The following is a 17,125-nucleotide window of genomic DNA, read 5'->3' on the forward strand; positions in this document are numbered from 1 at the left end:
TGAATCTCTTTTACTTTAAATTCTATTTTCTTTTTCCAGTCCAGTGTCTCATAGTGGTGTTTATTAATCAATGAATGATGCGAAAATATATATTATATAGTTATCAGTGGATTTATATAATGCCCGTAGTCAAGTTGAGGAAAGTACATTCTAATCTCATATCCAGATAATAACTTGAAGGTGAGGGCAGTAGAATGTACTTTCCTCACATTGAGTTTTGTCTCTAAATAAGGGCATTACAATCATAGTAAGAAGTAATACATATACATTACATCTATGAAAAAATAGTACAGAGTCAATTAATAATAATATTGCAGTATTTGTATATTGTAATACAAAATATTTACATACGAAATAGGTAATCCTTTTTTATATGGGTGTTAGTCTTATTGACCTTGCTCAAAATGTACGAGGTTTATATTTCACAAGTGCATCTGTTACATGTTACTGACAAAGATACTTTAAATTTTCATACAAAAATACACATTTTTGTGCATAAATATCAATTTTACTTTATACCATCTCGATATGTACCAATGAAGATAGCATTTGTAATTCTCCGTCTAACTAAACCAAGAAGTTTGATCTATACTTTGTATCATGGAGTTTTATCAAGAAATTTACAAAACATAGATTGTAACATCATCACAAGACAAGTCCCGTGTTCCATAAGTTAAGACAAAGTAAAAATGATGGTGTTATAAAATTATAATGAATATTTTTTTAATACTTTTAAATGTATTAAGTTTTTCTACTAATATTTCTTGGTGGAATAACATTTTAACTGATAAATTAAATAGCTCTTTTGAAAGTGCTATTTAATTTAAACCAAACTGCGTAATATTAGCAGCAATACCAACAAGTCCTACTCACTAGCTTCCACAGGTGGTATTTAGGCCCTGGGAACCCTGGCAAATTTGACTACTGACATCACTATTAGTGTCATAGCAAATAGAGGGCGAATGGCAAATGTTCTGCGCCAAATAACAGGACCCACCCAGCTAAGAAAAGGCCGCCTTTACCAAAAACCCATCTGAGAAGACAATGAGAAACCACTCTGACTATTGTTTCTTAGTGTATCAATATAATAATTTTTGATAAAAAAGTGATTGCCAACGATGGGGCACAAGAACAAGAAGAAAAACTTAAACATACATATTTTATTTATCATGAATAAATAATCCAAGGAGGAAGCAATCACTACCCGATTGACAGGACCATCACATTATATGTTTCACAAGACAAACTCACTAAACAAAATGAAGGTTATATAAAAAAAAAACTGCTGTTGGAATTAGATTTTAAACTTATAGATTTTGAATATTATGTATCTTTTTTGGGTGATACCGTGTATGTTGGATTTTATCCGACGTTTCGGCTACCATTGCAGGAGCCATCTTCAGGGAAAACTGTGTGTTTTATAGATAAATGTATGTGTTTAAGTAACCAAACCAAACGGCAGTCTTGGGCATACGGTATATAGAAAACCAACACATACGAATCGATACTTACACGCTGATTCACATCATCATCCAGCCCAAAAACGAGGATTAATAAATACACTTCTAACAAGAGCGACTCGAATATGCGAAGATTCCGAAAAGGGCGAAGAGTTCAACAAAATTTCACATGCATTGGAGCATAATGGATATAAGAAGAAACAAATTGACAACATTATTAAATCGCAAGGGACAAAGAAGAACAAGGAAGAAGATATTACCTCAGGGACTGCATACCTACCATATGTACAGAATGTAACTGACAGGATAGCCAAAGTGCTGAAGAAACAAAATATTGCAACAACGTTTGGGACTGTGGGAAAAATAAAAGACCATTTAGTAAAACCAAAAGATAAAAATCCTCTGGAAACTGAAGCCGTGTACAAACTAAGTTGCCAAGGATGTGAAAAAGTGTATATTGGACAAACAGGGCGCACAGCAAAGATGAGAATTGACGAACACAAAAGAGCGTGTAAACTTGGATATCCAGACAAATCCGCAATAGCGGAACACTTTATAGACACAGGACATTTTTTCGCCTTTGAACCAAAAATTCTACATAAACCTAGTAATTATAGTGCACGAATAATAAAAGAGGCAATTGAAATACACAGACATCCAAATAATATAAACAAAGACGACGGGCTTAAATTAAATTCAACATGGTTCCCAGCACTACATATGACAAAAACTAATAGAAATGTGCCTACTGCCGGCTGCGACACAGTACAAATTACTAGTACATAAACATAATTATTCTTTCCTACAAAACAAGAAATGTGCCTACTGCTGACTGTGACACGGTACAAATTACTAGTACTTAAACACATACATTTATCTATAAAACACACAGTTTTCCCTGAAGATGGCTCCTGCAATGGTAGCCGAAACGTCGGATAAAATCCAACATACACGGTATCACCCAAAAAAGATACATAATATTGATAACAGTGACCGTGAAAACCTTCGCACCTATTTAACTAACCTTTATAGATTTTGGATCGCAATTATTTTCATTTACATAATAAATAAATAAATAAATAAAATAATACAATGCTCATTCAGTTTAGACCTTAGCTAATGACTTTTAAACCTATTGCATTCGTAATTGCTTGTGAAAATCACAAATAGTCATGATTTACTTGTAAAAATACTTTAGAAGGTAGTCTCAGATGGTAGTACCCATTATACATATATATAGAGGCTATACTGACAGAATGCATTAAGTCAACAGTCTTTGTATATTTCAAATATTTTTAACTATAGGTGCAAGATGTTGATTTCAAATTTTATGCTATACCTAGAATAAAGATTACTCTTTCAAAGCTTTAAAATAAAAGAAAATTTTGGGAGAAATAATGCGTTGAAAGAATAAAAAAGCTTTAAATGCGATTATCTCGGAACTTGTTTTAATGACTTCATGCATTCTATCAGTAAAGCCTCGATATGTACTGATAATTTATTTTAAATAGCTTAGGTTAGGATATTTTCCTGTATTCAACTTACTGTTTCATGAGGAAGTTCAGTGTTTTGTTTTTGTTAATAGACTATCAAACTAAGCCAAATATATTTTTAAGTATTTATGATTTTTTTAAATGTTCCTATTTTTAAATTACTCCGCCTGTGACTTCACAAGCTCATTGGTGAGTTGGTTTCCCGTAAACCAGAAATCTATGACAACATTTTATCATTGGTTGATTAGCAAGAACTTGTGACGTGGTTCATTTTTATAATTTTTTTATACATTTTTGAGAAACTTCACAGTACAATTAAATGCTTTAATTTTTACCGCGTGTAAGAAAACATTTTCATATCCAATTTCCCGTAGTACTAAACTTCCTCACTGGCTTGTTATTATAACTGTAGTCTAATGAATGTAAGTACATACCTCAATTTTCATTCTATAAATGTTTGAGAAATTGAAAGGTTTTAGGAATTAAAATGATTTAAAAAAAAAGTATTTAGTTGTTTCCACTTTAAACAACAACAACAAACCATCACGCCGTTCTCTGTAGGGGTAGGCAGAGAGGATAGAACGCCATATGACTCTATCTTTGCATACAGATCTCGCTTCCTCTACATTCATATATCTTCTCGCCGATTATTCCTACTCTTGACATGTCCATCTTTAAGTATTTGATGGACTCGATCGTGCCATGTCTTTCTCGGTCTTCCTCGTTTTCAGTATCCATCAACATTCGCATTTTAGAGCCTTTTAGCCACTTTAATTTGTAATTTTCACTACTGACCAGGTTTCGTCTTGACTAATGTAATTTTTTTGTAGTGACAATCAAATGATAGCCTGACAAAACACGTCACTGGTGAAAATTATAAATAAAAATGTAAAAAAATAAATACGGTATTTTTATTATTATAATTAAAATGCAGTTCCATTAAGAAATGTCAGTAGAAAATCGAAATATTTTTAAATGGCTTAACTAATGTTTTATATAAGTAATAAAAAAAAAACTGTTATGCCTATGTAAAGATTGAAAAACTTGTATATTCCCCTTTCAAAAAGATTCTGTGTCTGTTAAAATATCTATCAATCTCAATGAACCCCAGGGGTTTATCAAGTTTCAAAATATTGTTAGAGAAATGAATACTTAGCATTGAATTTAATTGAACCGGTCAGTTATAATTAGTTACTTATTTCCATACATTATTCAGTTACATTCATGGGAGACAATCTCATAATGTATTTAAATATACAACATGATGCAAGAGAGTATAACAACATAACATCAACATCTTCGGTGAGAAAATGCTGTATTTTTAATAGTTTATTGATATTCCCAATGTTAAAAAAATAAAATAAGAATGCATTTATTTGATAAGTAAAATGGTGCATAGGTACATTATAAATAAGTGATATTTTTGTTTTATGTACAAAAATGATTTTAAAAATATTTCTTTCGCTATCTTTTTACACAATCTTATGATTTTGGGAAAGCCTTTATTAACCTAAGTTTTTTTTAATTTTCTAAAAATTATTTTTTCCATGCATGGTTACATTAAAATTTAACAAAACAGTCAAATTACACAAATAGTATGCACAACGGGCATTTTCGCCTAAGTAGGCATCTCCAAGACTGGTGAATTGTTTACAACGTTTACAGCTTTTATACTATTTCAAACATATTTTGGAGATAAGAAGATCAAATAAGTATTTTAACAGAAGGCAGAAAACATAAATATTTACAACTAGTTTGCTAAACAGTTCATTATTGGAAGTATTTCAAAATTGTTTTGCAGGTTTTATTAAATAGTATGAAATATAGAATTTGCCTTATTTTATCATTAGCAATTTTTTTGGATCGATAAAACCATTATTTTTTTAGTATAAAATATTAATAATGTCATATAATATATAAGTTTGAAAAAAAAAATAGTTGCAATGTTTGCATTCAAATGTACTAATATAATCCAAATATAACGATTCCTTTAATATTGTCGTGTTTTTCCAATAGATATCCATAATATGTATGGTTTATAACTGAAATAAGCTTTTGGCGGGAAAATGTACTACGCGCTAAAATATAAGTCAGCGGGGTGAATACCTAACGCTACCCGCTTCACGTTCATATTTTCCGTTGGCAGTTCAAAATAATTTATAGAAATAGGGAAGTTTACAACCGTTATCTAGCTCCGCCTTTTTACTGACGTCACAATCCTGCATCTCTTTCTGGCAATAGACTCAAGCAAAGGAAACTACGTATGTTTTCATCACTTAAGCTATCGTATTCATAATATAACTATTTTTGTTTTACTGAAAATAAAAAAATAGTTATTAGAATACCTTGAAAAAATTTGATTTACTTTTATTGGAATAATCAAACTTCAAACGATGCCTGAAATATTACGTTTACTAGTTTGTTATTGTACATTTATTATTTTGCGTCAAGCGTACAGATGAAGTTGGTACCATTGGTGACGCAAGTTTTTGAATTCGAGGAGGGCGCTGCTGAGCTGACGCGGAACCCAATCGAGCCACCTCTCTCGTGGAACATTTAGTACGGGCTCCATACATTTTGTTCTAGTTTGTTCGAGTCCTTTGCTTCGCCAGTTGCTTCAGTGAAATATTCGTAAAAACCAACTTAAAGGTGAGTTGTTGTAATTTTCTAATGAAATAGTCTGATCATTTTAAGCTTATTCAATCATTTCAGCGCGCTTTTAACGAATATCAATATTTCTACACCTCGGAATTTCACTTCGAACATGGCCATTACTCCTCTCATACATTTCATACTTAGCGTGGGTACCGTAGTACTAAAGCATTTTTATTAATTCGCGATTTCTCTTCAATATTCTTCCCAATACACTTTTTCTTTGTTCCGGCGGTGGTAGATTATTAAGTTTTTCGAAATTCCTGAAACCAGATTTCCGCGTGTAACGCGTACTTTCATCGAAATATCGTAAAAAACAAAATGGCTTAGCCTCGAGGCTTGCCCATTAAGCTTGGCTTTATCGTGAATTTTAATAAATTATTTTTTTCAACATTTACGGCTATTTTACTATTGCAATTGATGTTTTAGTACATAAAATTAAGTCTTCTATCGTTTTTTCAACAAAATTCTTTCGAGTTTTCACGGAATCGGTTTCCCGCCAAAAGCGTCGGTCAAGCTTTTCTCAGCGTGTCAACATAGGTAGTTAGTTCGTACTATAAAAGGGTATGAACCTCGGCAGCGCAATGCTAGCGCGCTTTGCTCCATTTGTCGCTTATTTATACATGCGCTTTAACAGGATTTATTTTTATTTTTCAGAAAAATGGCAGACAAACCGAAACGCCCCATGTCCGCTTACATGCTGTGGCTCAACAGCGCCAGGGAGGAAATCAAGTCGCAGCATCCCGGCCTTAAAGTCACAGAGATCGCCAAGAAAGGAGGAGAGATGTGGCGGGCGATGAAGGACAAGAGTGTTAGTATCTCAGTTAGTACGCCTTGCTAGAATGACCTTACTTGCCCCATTAAAATGATGACTATACACACCAAGTTTATGAAGTCGTGATTATTTGTAACATGCATCACCAACTGAAGCGTCTACAGCCCCTTCCAGGTGTCGCCCCGCCGCTGGCATCTAGCTCATCACTCGTTTTGTTTACAGGTGTGGGAGGACAAAGCTGCCAAAGCCAAGGAGCAGTACACAAAGGACCTGGAGGCGTTCAACGCCAACGGAGGAGGTGGCGAGCCCAAGAAGGCCCAGAAGAGAGGGAAGAAAGCGGCAGCCAAGAAGCCGTTACCGTTAGTATAATATTTCGAGATGGTTGATAGTCCGATGCGCCGAGCGACAATGTCTAATGCAAAATGTTTCCATTCCAGAAGAGCAAGAAGAAGAAGGACGAGTCAGAGGATGAGGTTTCCGAGGAGGAGGAAGAAGAGAGTGATTGATCTGGATGCCCCCCGCCGAGTCCCTGTTCATATTAATAATAATGATAACTTCAATACTTCATGTTTATTTATTACGTCGACTCGCCAGTTGAGTAACTGCTAGATGTAAGTGTTGGGATATGTACAAAACAAACAAGTCCCGTGCGCTTCTCTACCTGACTGGCCCATCTGCATATTTTATAAACTGAGAACTCCTCGTTGTGTATGTTAAGTAATAGTGTAGTCGGGTGGAAGTGTGAGTGGTAAACCTACCTCTTTAAATTTGTGTAAATTGCAGTCTGTTTTATTGTATTAATCGCAGCCAAAAGATGGAATGAGAACTTTACTATTTAAGTATCTTGACTGAAGAGTGCACAGGTACTTGTTTCGCAATGTTCGTACCTGCGTTAAGTTTAGGAAATATTTTTTAATTAGTTTGTCAGATTTTAATTAGATAATTACTGTAACCAGACTTAACGCATAGGTAGGTTTTTGAAATGGTTTGTCGTTTTTACATGTTATTTTGTAAAATGGAGTAGCATTCCTCATGTCAAGTGGTTTTACATTTTCATGCAAATTTCTTATAAATAAAAACAAATATTTTTTAAACCCAAGTCTTTGTTGTTTATGCATCATTTTCCTGCCCCTACCTCCTCCCTTTACTTATGTAGAAAGCAAATACGCTCTTGAAGGTGATTTTCCACAAAAGTGGCGCTATATAAATGAGCTAAATGGTTGTTAAGACCCCAAAATGCCATAAGGATCCTTGTGGATAGCGGTTATCAGTCCTGTGACCGATAGTGCTTTCGCGAAATTTGGCGGGACATTCAAAACTTCCTTGCAAAGGGCCTCATGTGCGCTCTACTTTGTTCCTAAGAGAAAATGCTCTTGCAAAGTATGGCGATGTATGAAGCATTTAGTACTAGAGAAAGCGCGGTAAATCCACACCCGCGTAGCCGTACCGTTTCGATGGGTTGTTTAAAAGGGTGATTTAAGAATCGTAGGTTTTCAATCTTATCTGCAAATGATTTTTTGAGATAAAATCGATTCCTGCGTATTTCTCGTGTTTTTAACGAGGCCAGTGTAAGGTTTCTCGTATATCGCCATTTTATATGACGCTCTACGGAAACGGAAATAGTATACGCAACCAAAGCATCGGTGTGGTGGAAAAGAGACGAAAGGGTTCGTTCACTTCTAGCGTGGCTTGCATAACACCAATGTTACCAACAATACTCGTTTCTATGGAAACGGTATATGTTTGTGTTCTATTCTTCGTGTTGGTAAAACAGATTTCTGTTTCATGTGAAGATTTGGTTCGGTGTTTGGATCATCTGTCAAAATATTAAGATATGATAGAAAATAACAAAAATGTGCTTTTACATACGTATTCCTAGATATTATTTTTGAAATTCATATCTAGAATACACTTAATCTGATTTTCAACAATGGCGGAGACTCGTCGGCAGCTCCAACTCCAGACCGTGTAGTGCTCGTCACCGGAGGATATGACCATGTTATAAAACTATGGCAGGCCCATACCGGAGTTTGCCTCAGAACAATGCAGCATCCAGATTCAGTACGTTAAATATATTTTTTCAGAATTATGAAGACATATAGACTTACAAGACACGGAGATATTTTCACATTCAGTTTATTAGTGCAGATTGATTTTGCTCACCTCAGATCAACATTTTTGCTTTCACTTCATCATTAATATGCTTTAATATTTTACTGTATTGAAGTGCATGTAAGGAATTAACAGTTGATATTTACTATTTACTATTTACAGAAACATCTCATCAATGTGAAGAAATTAATTGTTTTCTTTTTAATAATGTGTGTATGAACGGAACAGTGTTTATTTTCAATTTCATTGCGTACCTAAATGTTCCTTAGAATAAAAGCTCGATGTTTATATACAATATTATATTTGTTTAGTACTGACTACAGTGGGTGATATATTTTTTTATAATAAGCTCGAATATTTGAAAATCGTTAGAAATAGGCATTTACGAAACACTTGCTTATTGTCTGTTTATATCAAGAGTATACCGTAAAGGAAAACAGCGAGTAAAGTAGCTACCCACTACCTCCCTCCCAACCTGGATGTGTGAGAGATGTGGCCGACTGTGCTGGCCACATATAGCAGGGGTGGCAAACCGGTTAATCATAGATATTAAGACTGTCGATCACAACGAAGATTTCAGATCTAGCTACCAATTATTTGGTTGTATTGCACTTCTAACAAAAATCAATTTAATCAAATAAATACCTATGATACAGTTTATGAAATAATTATATTAATTGCCCGGGCTGATAAAGTATACAATTCTGAGTGTGAACTATTACCAGAACTCAAACTCGGATCGGTGTTTTCAACTTGATGGCTTCTCTCAGCAGGAAATCCTGGAAAAATAATCAAGAAGACGCTTCATAATGTAATAGTTGTCGCTTTCGCCTACCATGCTTGTGGCCCATGGTTCGATTCCTGGCATGGTCAATGTGAAATATGTGTTTTAGATGTAATTTAACAGTGCAATATTCCATAGTCCCTGGATTGGCACTGGGGCGTAAGACTGATCACCTAACCTTCACATAACACATGATCGATATATGCTGGATTTGGTATTCTATTTCAGTGCTCTATACACCATTAGGTGCGGGTAGAGGTATGATGATTGGTAGATCGCACAGATTCTGGACAGTAAAAAATAGATCTCGGGTTTAATTCGGGCTCTACTTTGGTACAACTTAATTTGTCAGCATGTGTTGCACTCCAAGTATAAACACAAATTGGTATATATTTACAAAACCAGGTTTACTAGTATAGAAGGGCTAGCTGTTCCTAGATATTCTAATAAATACGTCAAAAAGACACTGCAATACAGTATTCCTAAAATATGTAACATGTTACCAAACTATATTAAGAATAGTGAGTTAAATACAGGAGTGAGACTCCACTACTTCGGAAATTACACTGACTACGTTTTCCACAGAGGGTAAATACAAACTCTGTTGGCTTATGTATAAGTCACTGCACAACTCTGCTCCAGAATATCTGAGGGAACTCTGCATTCCAGATGAACTAGCTGACAGACGTTTTACGCTTAGATCAGCTACATCTGCGTCGAAAGGAAAAGTATTTATACCTCTACGCAAACAGCGCACTAAATTCGGCGAACGCGCTTTTGCGGTCGCAGGCCCTACGGCATGGAATGCTCTCCCAGCAGAGGTGCGAAACTGTGGGAGTGAAAAATATGAACCTGCTGACGAATTGTGTTACAAATCAGCAGGATTTTAATTTCAAGAGTATTGTATAAATATATAATTGAAAATAAAATATAAAAAGAACAAACCAAGTTGGCTACCCCTTCCGTATACGACTTTTCAGTCACCGGAAAAGCTGTTTGTCACGGATTTAATTTACCTTCAGCGAGCAACATTGAAAGTATGGAAACTAACCTCACTTTTTATGTTATGCCTGTTGGAAGGGCTATCTCTATGTTGAACAATATTACTTTGGACGTAGACATTTTTCAGGTCTCTGAGGGAGTTTTTCGTTACAAGATTCTCTTACTTTTTTAGCATATTTTTTTTGTATTTTATGCATACTCACGTGCTATTTTTATATATACCTAATTTTACCTTATTATTTTAATTATTTCTATATGTATGAATTAAGATATTCCATTTTGTAATGTACAAATATATGAATAAATAAAATTGAATAAAAATTGAAATTGAAAAATATTTCTGCCGCTTTGTTGATCCTTGTTTCTGCAGACCTTCTGCTACCTTAATATATATATATATAAATATATATAAATATACATATATATTTATATATGTATATATATAAATTGATTAATGATGAGTATAAAATAAATAGGTTTTTTTTAAATATTTATTTAGCAAATCAGTGCACTTGATATAATGCCAGACAAGTTGATGGTAGCAGCGTGCGGCTATCAACACATCCGCATGTACGACCTTGTTAGCTCCAATCCCGATCCTGTAATTAACTATGATGGAATTTCCAAGAATATTTCTAGAGTTGGTTTTCAGGTAAATTTAAACTAAATTAATAATTTTTTATTATTCAAAAAAATGCATTCTTATGTAAATCTATTTGGGACCATTTTCAACTAGTCTTAAATATTGCGTTTGAGTTTTGTAGCAAATATAATCAGTTGCCTCAGATGCTAGTCTTAGAGATCTTAGCCACTTAAGGAGATATGCAGTCTGACTTTTCTTCATACAAACGTATTTTTGTATTTTCTCCCTGGATTTTGGCACGGGATCGATGATTTTTTATACACACTGTAGATATCAGGGACGAATAGTCTAAATAAGGAATTATGCACAGCTTACCATTATATTTGACTTTCGAAAACAATGTTTTAAAGTAACTATGTTTATGGGAAAATTATAAAACAGTTGTTATTTATTATAAATCACCACCGTTTATATCTTCCTATAAAAAATATCTATAAAGTGCGCCCAGCCCGTTCTCAGTGAACGATGAAACTAGCCAATTACCTCCGCTTATTCATCCATACAAAAAAGTACACTATATTTTACCCAGTTGCGGTATTTTAGTACTAAAACAAGCTTGCAGATTACAAATATTATTTGAAGATTCTCTATTTGGAAGTTAGTATTTCAAACTTTATTTCTTAATGACTTTTATTCTTTGATAGGATACTGTTGACATTATGTATCACATAGGACATGTGGCATTCAAAATGGCTATTTTTGGCATTATCAATGTGAATAAAATAGTGAATAAAATAGTGCAGAATAAAGCTATGTATATCACAAAGTTAATAGTAATTGTTGTTTTAGTTGATTTTCACATAAAATAATTACAAAAAATAGCCATTTGTAATTATTAATTATATATTATGTTCTTATATGTAGGTACAAATTAATGATATTTTTTGTAGATTACCTATAAAAAAATCACCGCTTGCCACTTTCCACCATTGGCATGTCCCTATTGTTTGTTTTATTTGATAAATGGTCTTTTATAGGAGTTAGGACCATCCAAAAACCCTTAAATTTATCTGCCCTCTTCAGACATGCGATATATATAACAGTAGTCGCGGAGGTATATGCGAGAGAGTGACGAAAAAACTATATTCAAATTCCTATTCATCAAATCGCTCTTCCACCGCATATCCTCTTAACAGTTGGATTTTATAAAAATGTTTTCATGTTCGAACTTGTCTGGCCAAACGACGCTTGGAAGTAACACTCCTAACAAACATTTGACATTTTCTTATTTAAAACTTTGTAATTACTACTAACAGTACTTGCGTAGTTTTTATAATATAGAGCCGCTTCGAATTGTATGATTTTGACATTTACAGGAAGATGGAAAATGGATGTATACTGGCGGAGAAGATTCTACAGCAAGGATTTGGGATTTGAGGTAAATATATTTGGTTAAAAACACAGTTATGTTTGTTTTATAGTGTCAAATAGACATCTTATGTTTTATGTTATATATTTTGGTTTTAGATCTAGGCAGTTACAGTGTCAGAGGATATTCCAAGTATCGGCTCCTGTGAATGCCGTATGCCTCCACCCAAACCAGGCTGAGATAATGGTGGGAGACCAGAGTGGCATTATCCACCTGTGGGACCTTAAGACAGATCACAACGAACAGCTGGTAATTTATTTATTAAATTTTAAAAAAAAACAATACATTAAACGGAATTTTTGAAAGGAAATGGTAAAATATTCAATATTGAAACTGTCCACAGCATGTGAGTTGCAAGAAATATATGATAAAAACAAATGAAGCACAGAAATATTGAAATTAAAGATATTAAAATTATGAACTAAATAAAGAATTCAATTCAATCTAATTCAATCAAATATCAAGACATTGCAACAATACTGACAAATTAAGAATTTATCATTTTGGCCATTCCTAATTTTCTGTGTTATCTTACCTAATAATGTATTACTTAGTATTATAATATACATAGCACAATATATTAATATCATTTTTAAAACTCTCTAATATGTATACCTTTATTGTTTTTGTATTATTTTATAATTTTGTAATAGAACACTGTTATGTTTAATGTATGTTTATAAAAGGCAAGGCCGTGTAAACTAGTATAAAATAAAGAAAAAAGTAGATACCTACAGACAAAACCCATTTATGACTAGTTGAAAATTGCTCCAAAATTGGAAATTAGCAAATATCACTAGAACACAAATATATTCTTTGCATAAAAAAAAATCTTATTAAATTTATGTTACCTGTTAGAAAACTCCTCTGTTAATCGGCCATTCGGACATCAGTTATTCGGGCCCCGGTCGATCTGTCCTTCGGACTTCAGTTATTCGGGCCCCGGTCGATCTGTCCTTCGGACTTCAGTTATTCGGGCCCCGGTCGATCTGTCCTTCGGACTTCAGTTATTCGGGCCCCGGTCGATCTGTCCTTCGGACTTCAGTTATTCGGGCCCCGGTCGATCTGTCCTTCGGACTTCAGTTATTCGGGCCCCGGTCGATCTGTCCTTCGGACTTCAGTTATTCGGGCCCCGGTCGATCTGTCCTTCGGACTTCAGTTATTCGGGCCCCGGTCGATCTGTCCTTCGGACTTCAGTTATTCGGGCCCCGGTCGATCTGTCCTTCGGACTTCAGTTATTCGGGCCCCGGTCGATCTGTCCTTCGGACTTCAGTTATTCGGGCCCCGGTCGATCTGTCCTTCGGACTTCAGTTATTCGGGCCCCGGTCGATCTGTCCTTCGGACTTCAGTTATTCGGGCCCCGGTCGATCTGTCCTTCGGACTTCAGTTATTCGGGCCCCGGTCGATCTGTCCTTCGGACTTCAGTTATTCGGGCCCCGGTCGATCTGTCCTTCGGACTTCAGTTATTCGGGCCCCGGTCGATCTGTCCTTCGGACTTCAGTTATTCGGGCCCCGGTCGATCTGTCCTTCGGACTTCAGAAAGTATTTTTTTAAGTCATCAAGTCTTTAAAATCCAAAAGCCAAAGCGATACAGGTTTTGCTCTTTATTTGAAATTGACAGGCAATTTCTAAAAATAAAATTAAAAAGTTATGTGATTTTTTCTTTCAAATACTAAATGGACTGAATTGGTCATATTCTGACTATCTACACAATTTAAAGAAATAATTAAGGAGTGCAAATTTAATGTTTAATCATGTCAATAATGTTCAAATTGCTTTCTGTGGCATCATAGAAATGATTATATAGATAACACTGCTTATGGTAGATTCCGTAAGCGGAGTCTTCGATTCAGGACATTGCAATCGATGGTGAGGGGCGACTCATGGCGGCCGTGAACAACAAGGGGCACTGCTATGTGTGGTCGCTCTCCACTAGTGGAGAGGACCAACCCACCAAGCTAAGCCCCAAACATAAGCTGGAGGCACATCCCAAGTACGCACTTCGCTGTAAGTTCAGCCCCGACTCCAGGTAAATACTTCATAATAGGAAATGTAGTAACAGTGTGCCCAAATGTTTGTAGACAGGCTGGATTTCACTCCCTAGGGAGTTATTTAGATCTAAATTTATTGCAGAGGAAAACCATTTTTCAGAAGGGAATATGGAAGTCTAAACATTTACAGGGCTTATGAACTGTCATTTGCTGGTTTCTTTCATCTACAGTCGGGTTCCTCGTGAGTGATGGTCAGGATTTCCCAAGTTTGAAAGATGCACCAAACTTCTCCACACCTGTCTATCTTCAGCAATGTGCACCACATCCGCAGAGGTAAAGTTGGCAGCCTCCTTAACCTTATCGATCTATCCGATCGACCCCTCGGTCTTCTTCCAGGCACGCTGCCCAGCATGACAGTCTTCTCCAGTACATTCGTGCATTCTCGTCTAGAGATATGGCTGATTTGAGTGGCCACTTTACACACTATGTAATCAATAATTCACCCATATCAATAAAGGTTTCAGCTCTTTTGAAGAAAAATAAAATAAAAGTGGCCACTTAAACCAGCCAATGACAAGTCATAAGCCCTGTAAATGCCTAGACTTCCATATTCCCTTCTCAAATTTTTTTTCCCTCTCTGTTGAAATAAATTTTAAAATGAAAGAGTTCAGGAAATGTGGATGTTTAAAAATCAGCAGAATTATAAATGTTACACAGTTTGTAAAGTGGCAACTTAATCCAACCAATGACAGGTCATAAGCCCTGCAAATGCTTAGGCTTCCATATTCCCTTTTCAAAAATGTTTTCCCTCTCTGTTTACAATAAATTTAGATGGAATTATAGTAATTCATAATTTAAAATAGTCAAGCTATTTTAAAAAAAGCTTCAGTAGCTTTTTTAATTTCATGCTGTGATATTGATATTTATTTTATAAACGCCCAGAGGGCTCTTAAAATATATGGTTAAAAAGTACATAAAGTATTATAATAGCAATTGACATAAAATATGTTTCAAAAGTGGTTTGTAATAATTAAGTTTTATTTTATGCAAATGTGGATCAAATAATCCAAATATGTAGGTGCGTAGGTTTTCACGGTCACTGTTATCGATATGTATCTTTTTTGGTTCATTCCGTGTAAGTTGGATTCGTAAGCACGTTTTGGCTACCATTGCAGCAGCCGAAACATGGGTTCACCATCACGTTTTTAGTCAACGGCTAGTAAACAAACAATATAGATCTTATTACTTACAACTAACCCGTTTAATATTTGATTTCTAGTTTGCTAGTTACCACATCCGGTGACTGCACTGCCCGAGTGTGGCGTACTGAGGACTTCAGCCTCGTGCGGGAGCTGAAGTATGACAGCCAACGCTGGGTGTGGGACACAGCCTTCAGTGCCGACTCAGAGTATGTCTTCACAGGTAATGCCTCCTCACTCCTGACCTTTAGATTTCTAGTTACCGGGCCCGGTGTGGCATACGGAGAACGCGAATGGCGAACAACAATGAAATGACTTATTTTTTAAATCACTACTTCACAGTATTTTCAATTACATACTACAAAAATCATGAATACTATTATTAAATTAGCTCTGCATTAAGATGGCGGATATTGGCTGTAAAAAAAGGGTTGCATTGAAGAAAAATAAAGGAAATATTATTACTGTTGAGGTGCACTATTCCCCACCTGACCCTAATCTAAAAATATTTGCAGGTTCTTCTGACGGGTATGCGAGATTGTGGAACGTTAGTACGGGAAATATTGAGAGAGAATATGGCGGCCACCAGAAAGCAATAACTGCTCTTGCTTTTAGGGATGATGTCATCTCGGTTTAAACATTTTTCACATGTCTTTGATTTATACGAAGAACAGGAATATTAATATTCATGTAATACAAACCTACAATGTATCGCTGCACTCGAAAGAAAACACTAACAAAACTTAATTTATGAATGGGATGGAGAAGGCACCTGAAGTTTTTTTTTTAATGACAAATATTGTTATTGTTTATAGTTTTATTGAATACTAAGACTTGTACATTTAATACTAGTAATAATGTTTGGGTTTTAAAAATTAAATTTAAACACTTCATCTCATTAAGTAATGTTTCCTAATGGTACAGTTTTTCTTCGAGGATGACGACACAAGAATGCATTGTATAAATCTGGCTGCTTTATTAAACCAAGTCTATTTTTTTATGTTTCATAATCCATGGCAAAATATTAATACATGTCTAATTAATACATACAGATCTCTAAGATCCCACACTAAAGTGGGATCTCAGAGATTTAAAAAAAAAAAAATATTTCTACGTTCACCACATTTTTACTTTAAGCATATGACGTGTGGAAGTGCCAAAGATTACAAGCACATATAATAAAATTAAGTTGAGTTCCGTTCGGGTAATTTTTTTGCTCATGGTGTTTTGCCAATATAGTGTGCTTAAAATTACATGTTGCCACATAATGTAAACTTTACACAATATGTGACGCATGTCACAGATTAATCAAATCAGATTTACTGCGCATCCAAGGTCACCTGGAAGACTCAGCTCTATTATAATTTAACTCTACTTATTTATGATTCTAAACTTTAATATTGTCAGTTTTGTTTAGATGTATATTTATACCTGTTTACTATTACTTGTAAACGCAATGTAAATAATATAATAGATAAGCCATAAGAATTATATTACATATATGTACGTATGTAAATTGTTATTGCGTATTTTTTTTACATGATAAAATTAATTAAAAATTTATTTTATTTTTTTAAATCAAACAAATGAGAAATAAAACATATCCTATCAACTGAGCAGGCAGCAAAATTGAAATAGGCAACAA

General features: G+C 34.7%; 2 protein-coding genes across 3 annotated transcripts; both read left to right on the plus strand.

Moving 5' to 3' along the window:
* Positions 1-5,216: 5,216 nt before the first annotated feature.
* LOC148285188 (high mobility group protein D-like) lies at positions 5,217-7,463 on the plus strand. 2 transcript variants are annotated; one of them, XM_088229069.1, is made up of 4 exons: positions 5,217-5,602; positions 6,263-6,416; positions 6,603-6,743; positions 6,818-7,463. In XM_088229069.1, exons 2-4 carry the CDS (start codon positions 6,267-6,269, stop codon positions 6,884-6,886), a joined length of 360 nt encoding a protein of 119 aa, XP_088085195.1. In that variant the 5' UTR covers positions 5,217-5,602; positions 6,263-6,266; the 3' UTR covers positions 6,887-7,463. The 2 variants fall into 2 exon arrangements, with proteins under 2 accessions (XP_088085195.1, XP_088085188.1); XM_088229062.1 differs by lacking the exon at positions 6,818-7,463 and having other exon boundaries at positions 5,427-5,602; positions 6,263-6,428; positions 6,603-6,764.
* A 673-nt stretch (positions 7,464-8,136) lies between these two features.
* Positions 8,137-17,039, plus strand: LOC148285189 (target of rapamycin complex subunit lst8-like). Its single transcript, XM_088229092.1, is given in 7 exon segments — positions 8,137-8,441; positions 10,778-10,930; positions 12,238-12,299; positions 12,389-12,539; positions 14,117-14,319; positions 15,561-15,703; positions 15,996-17,039. Coding segments are annotated over 7 exon segments (852 nt in total). The 5' UTR covers positions 8,137-8,423; the 3' UTR covers positions 16,118-17,039.
* Positions 17,040-17,125: the final 86 nt, after the last annotated feature.

This window comes from Micrasema longulum, unplaced genomic scaffold, assembly GCF_059751315.1.
Source record: "Micrasema longulum isolate JH-2025_06_02 unplaced genomic scaffold, ASM5975131v1 h1tg000049l, whole genome shotgun sequence".
Lineage (NCBI taxonomy): Eukaryota > Metazoa > Arthropoda > Insecta > Trichoptera > Brachycentridae > Micrasema > Micrasema longulum.

Excerpts from the sequence above, each read along its gene's own strand:
- LOC148285188 (XM_088229069.1), top strand. The coding sequence starts at position 6,267 with ATGGCAGACAAACCGAAACGCCCCATGTCCGCTTACATGCTGTGGCTC. Across the intron at positions 6,417-6,602 it reads GGGCGATGAAGGACAAGAGT|GTGTGGGAGGACAAAGCTGC; the intron begins GTTAGTATCTCA and ends TTTTGTTTACAG. Across the intron at positions 6,744-6,817 it reads CCAAGAAGCCGTTACCGTTA|AAGAGCAAGAAGAAGAAGGA; the intron begins GTATAATATTTC and ends TTTCCATTCCAG.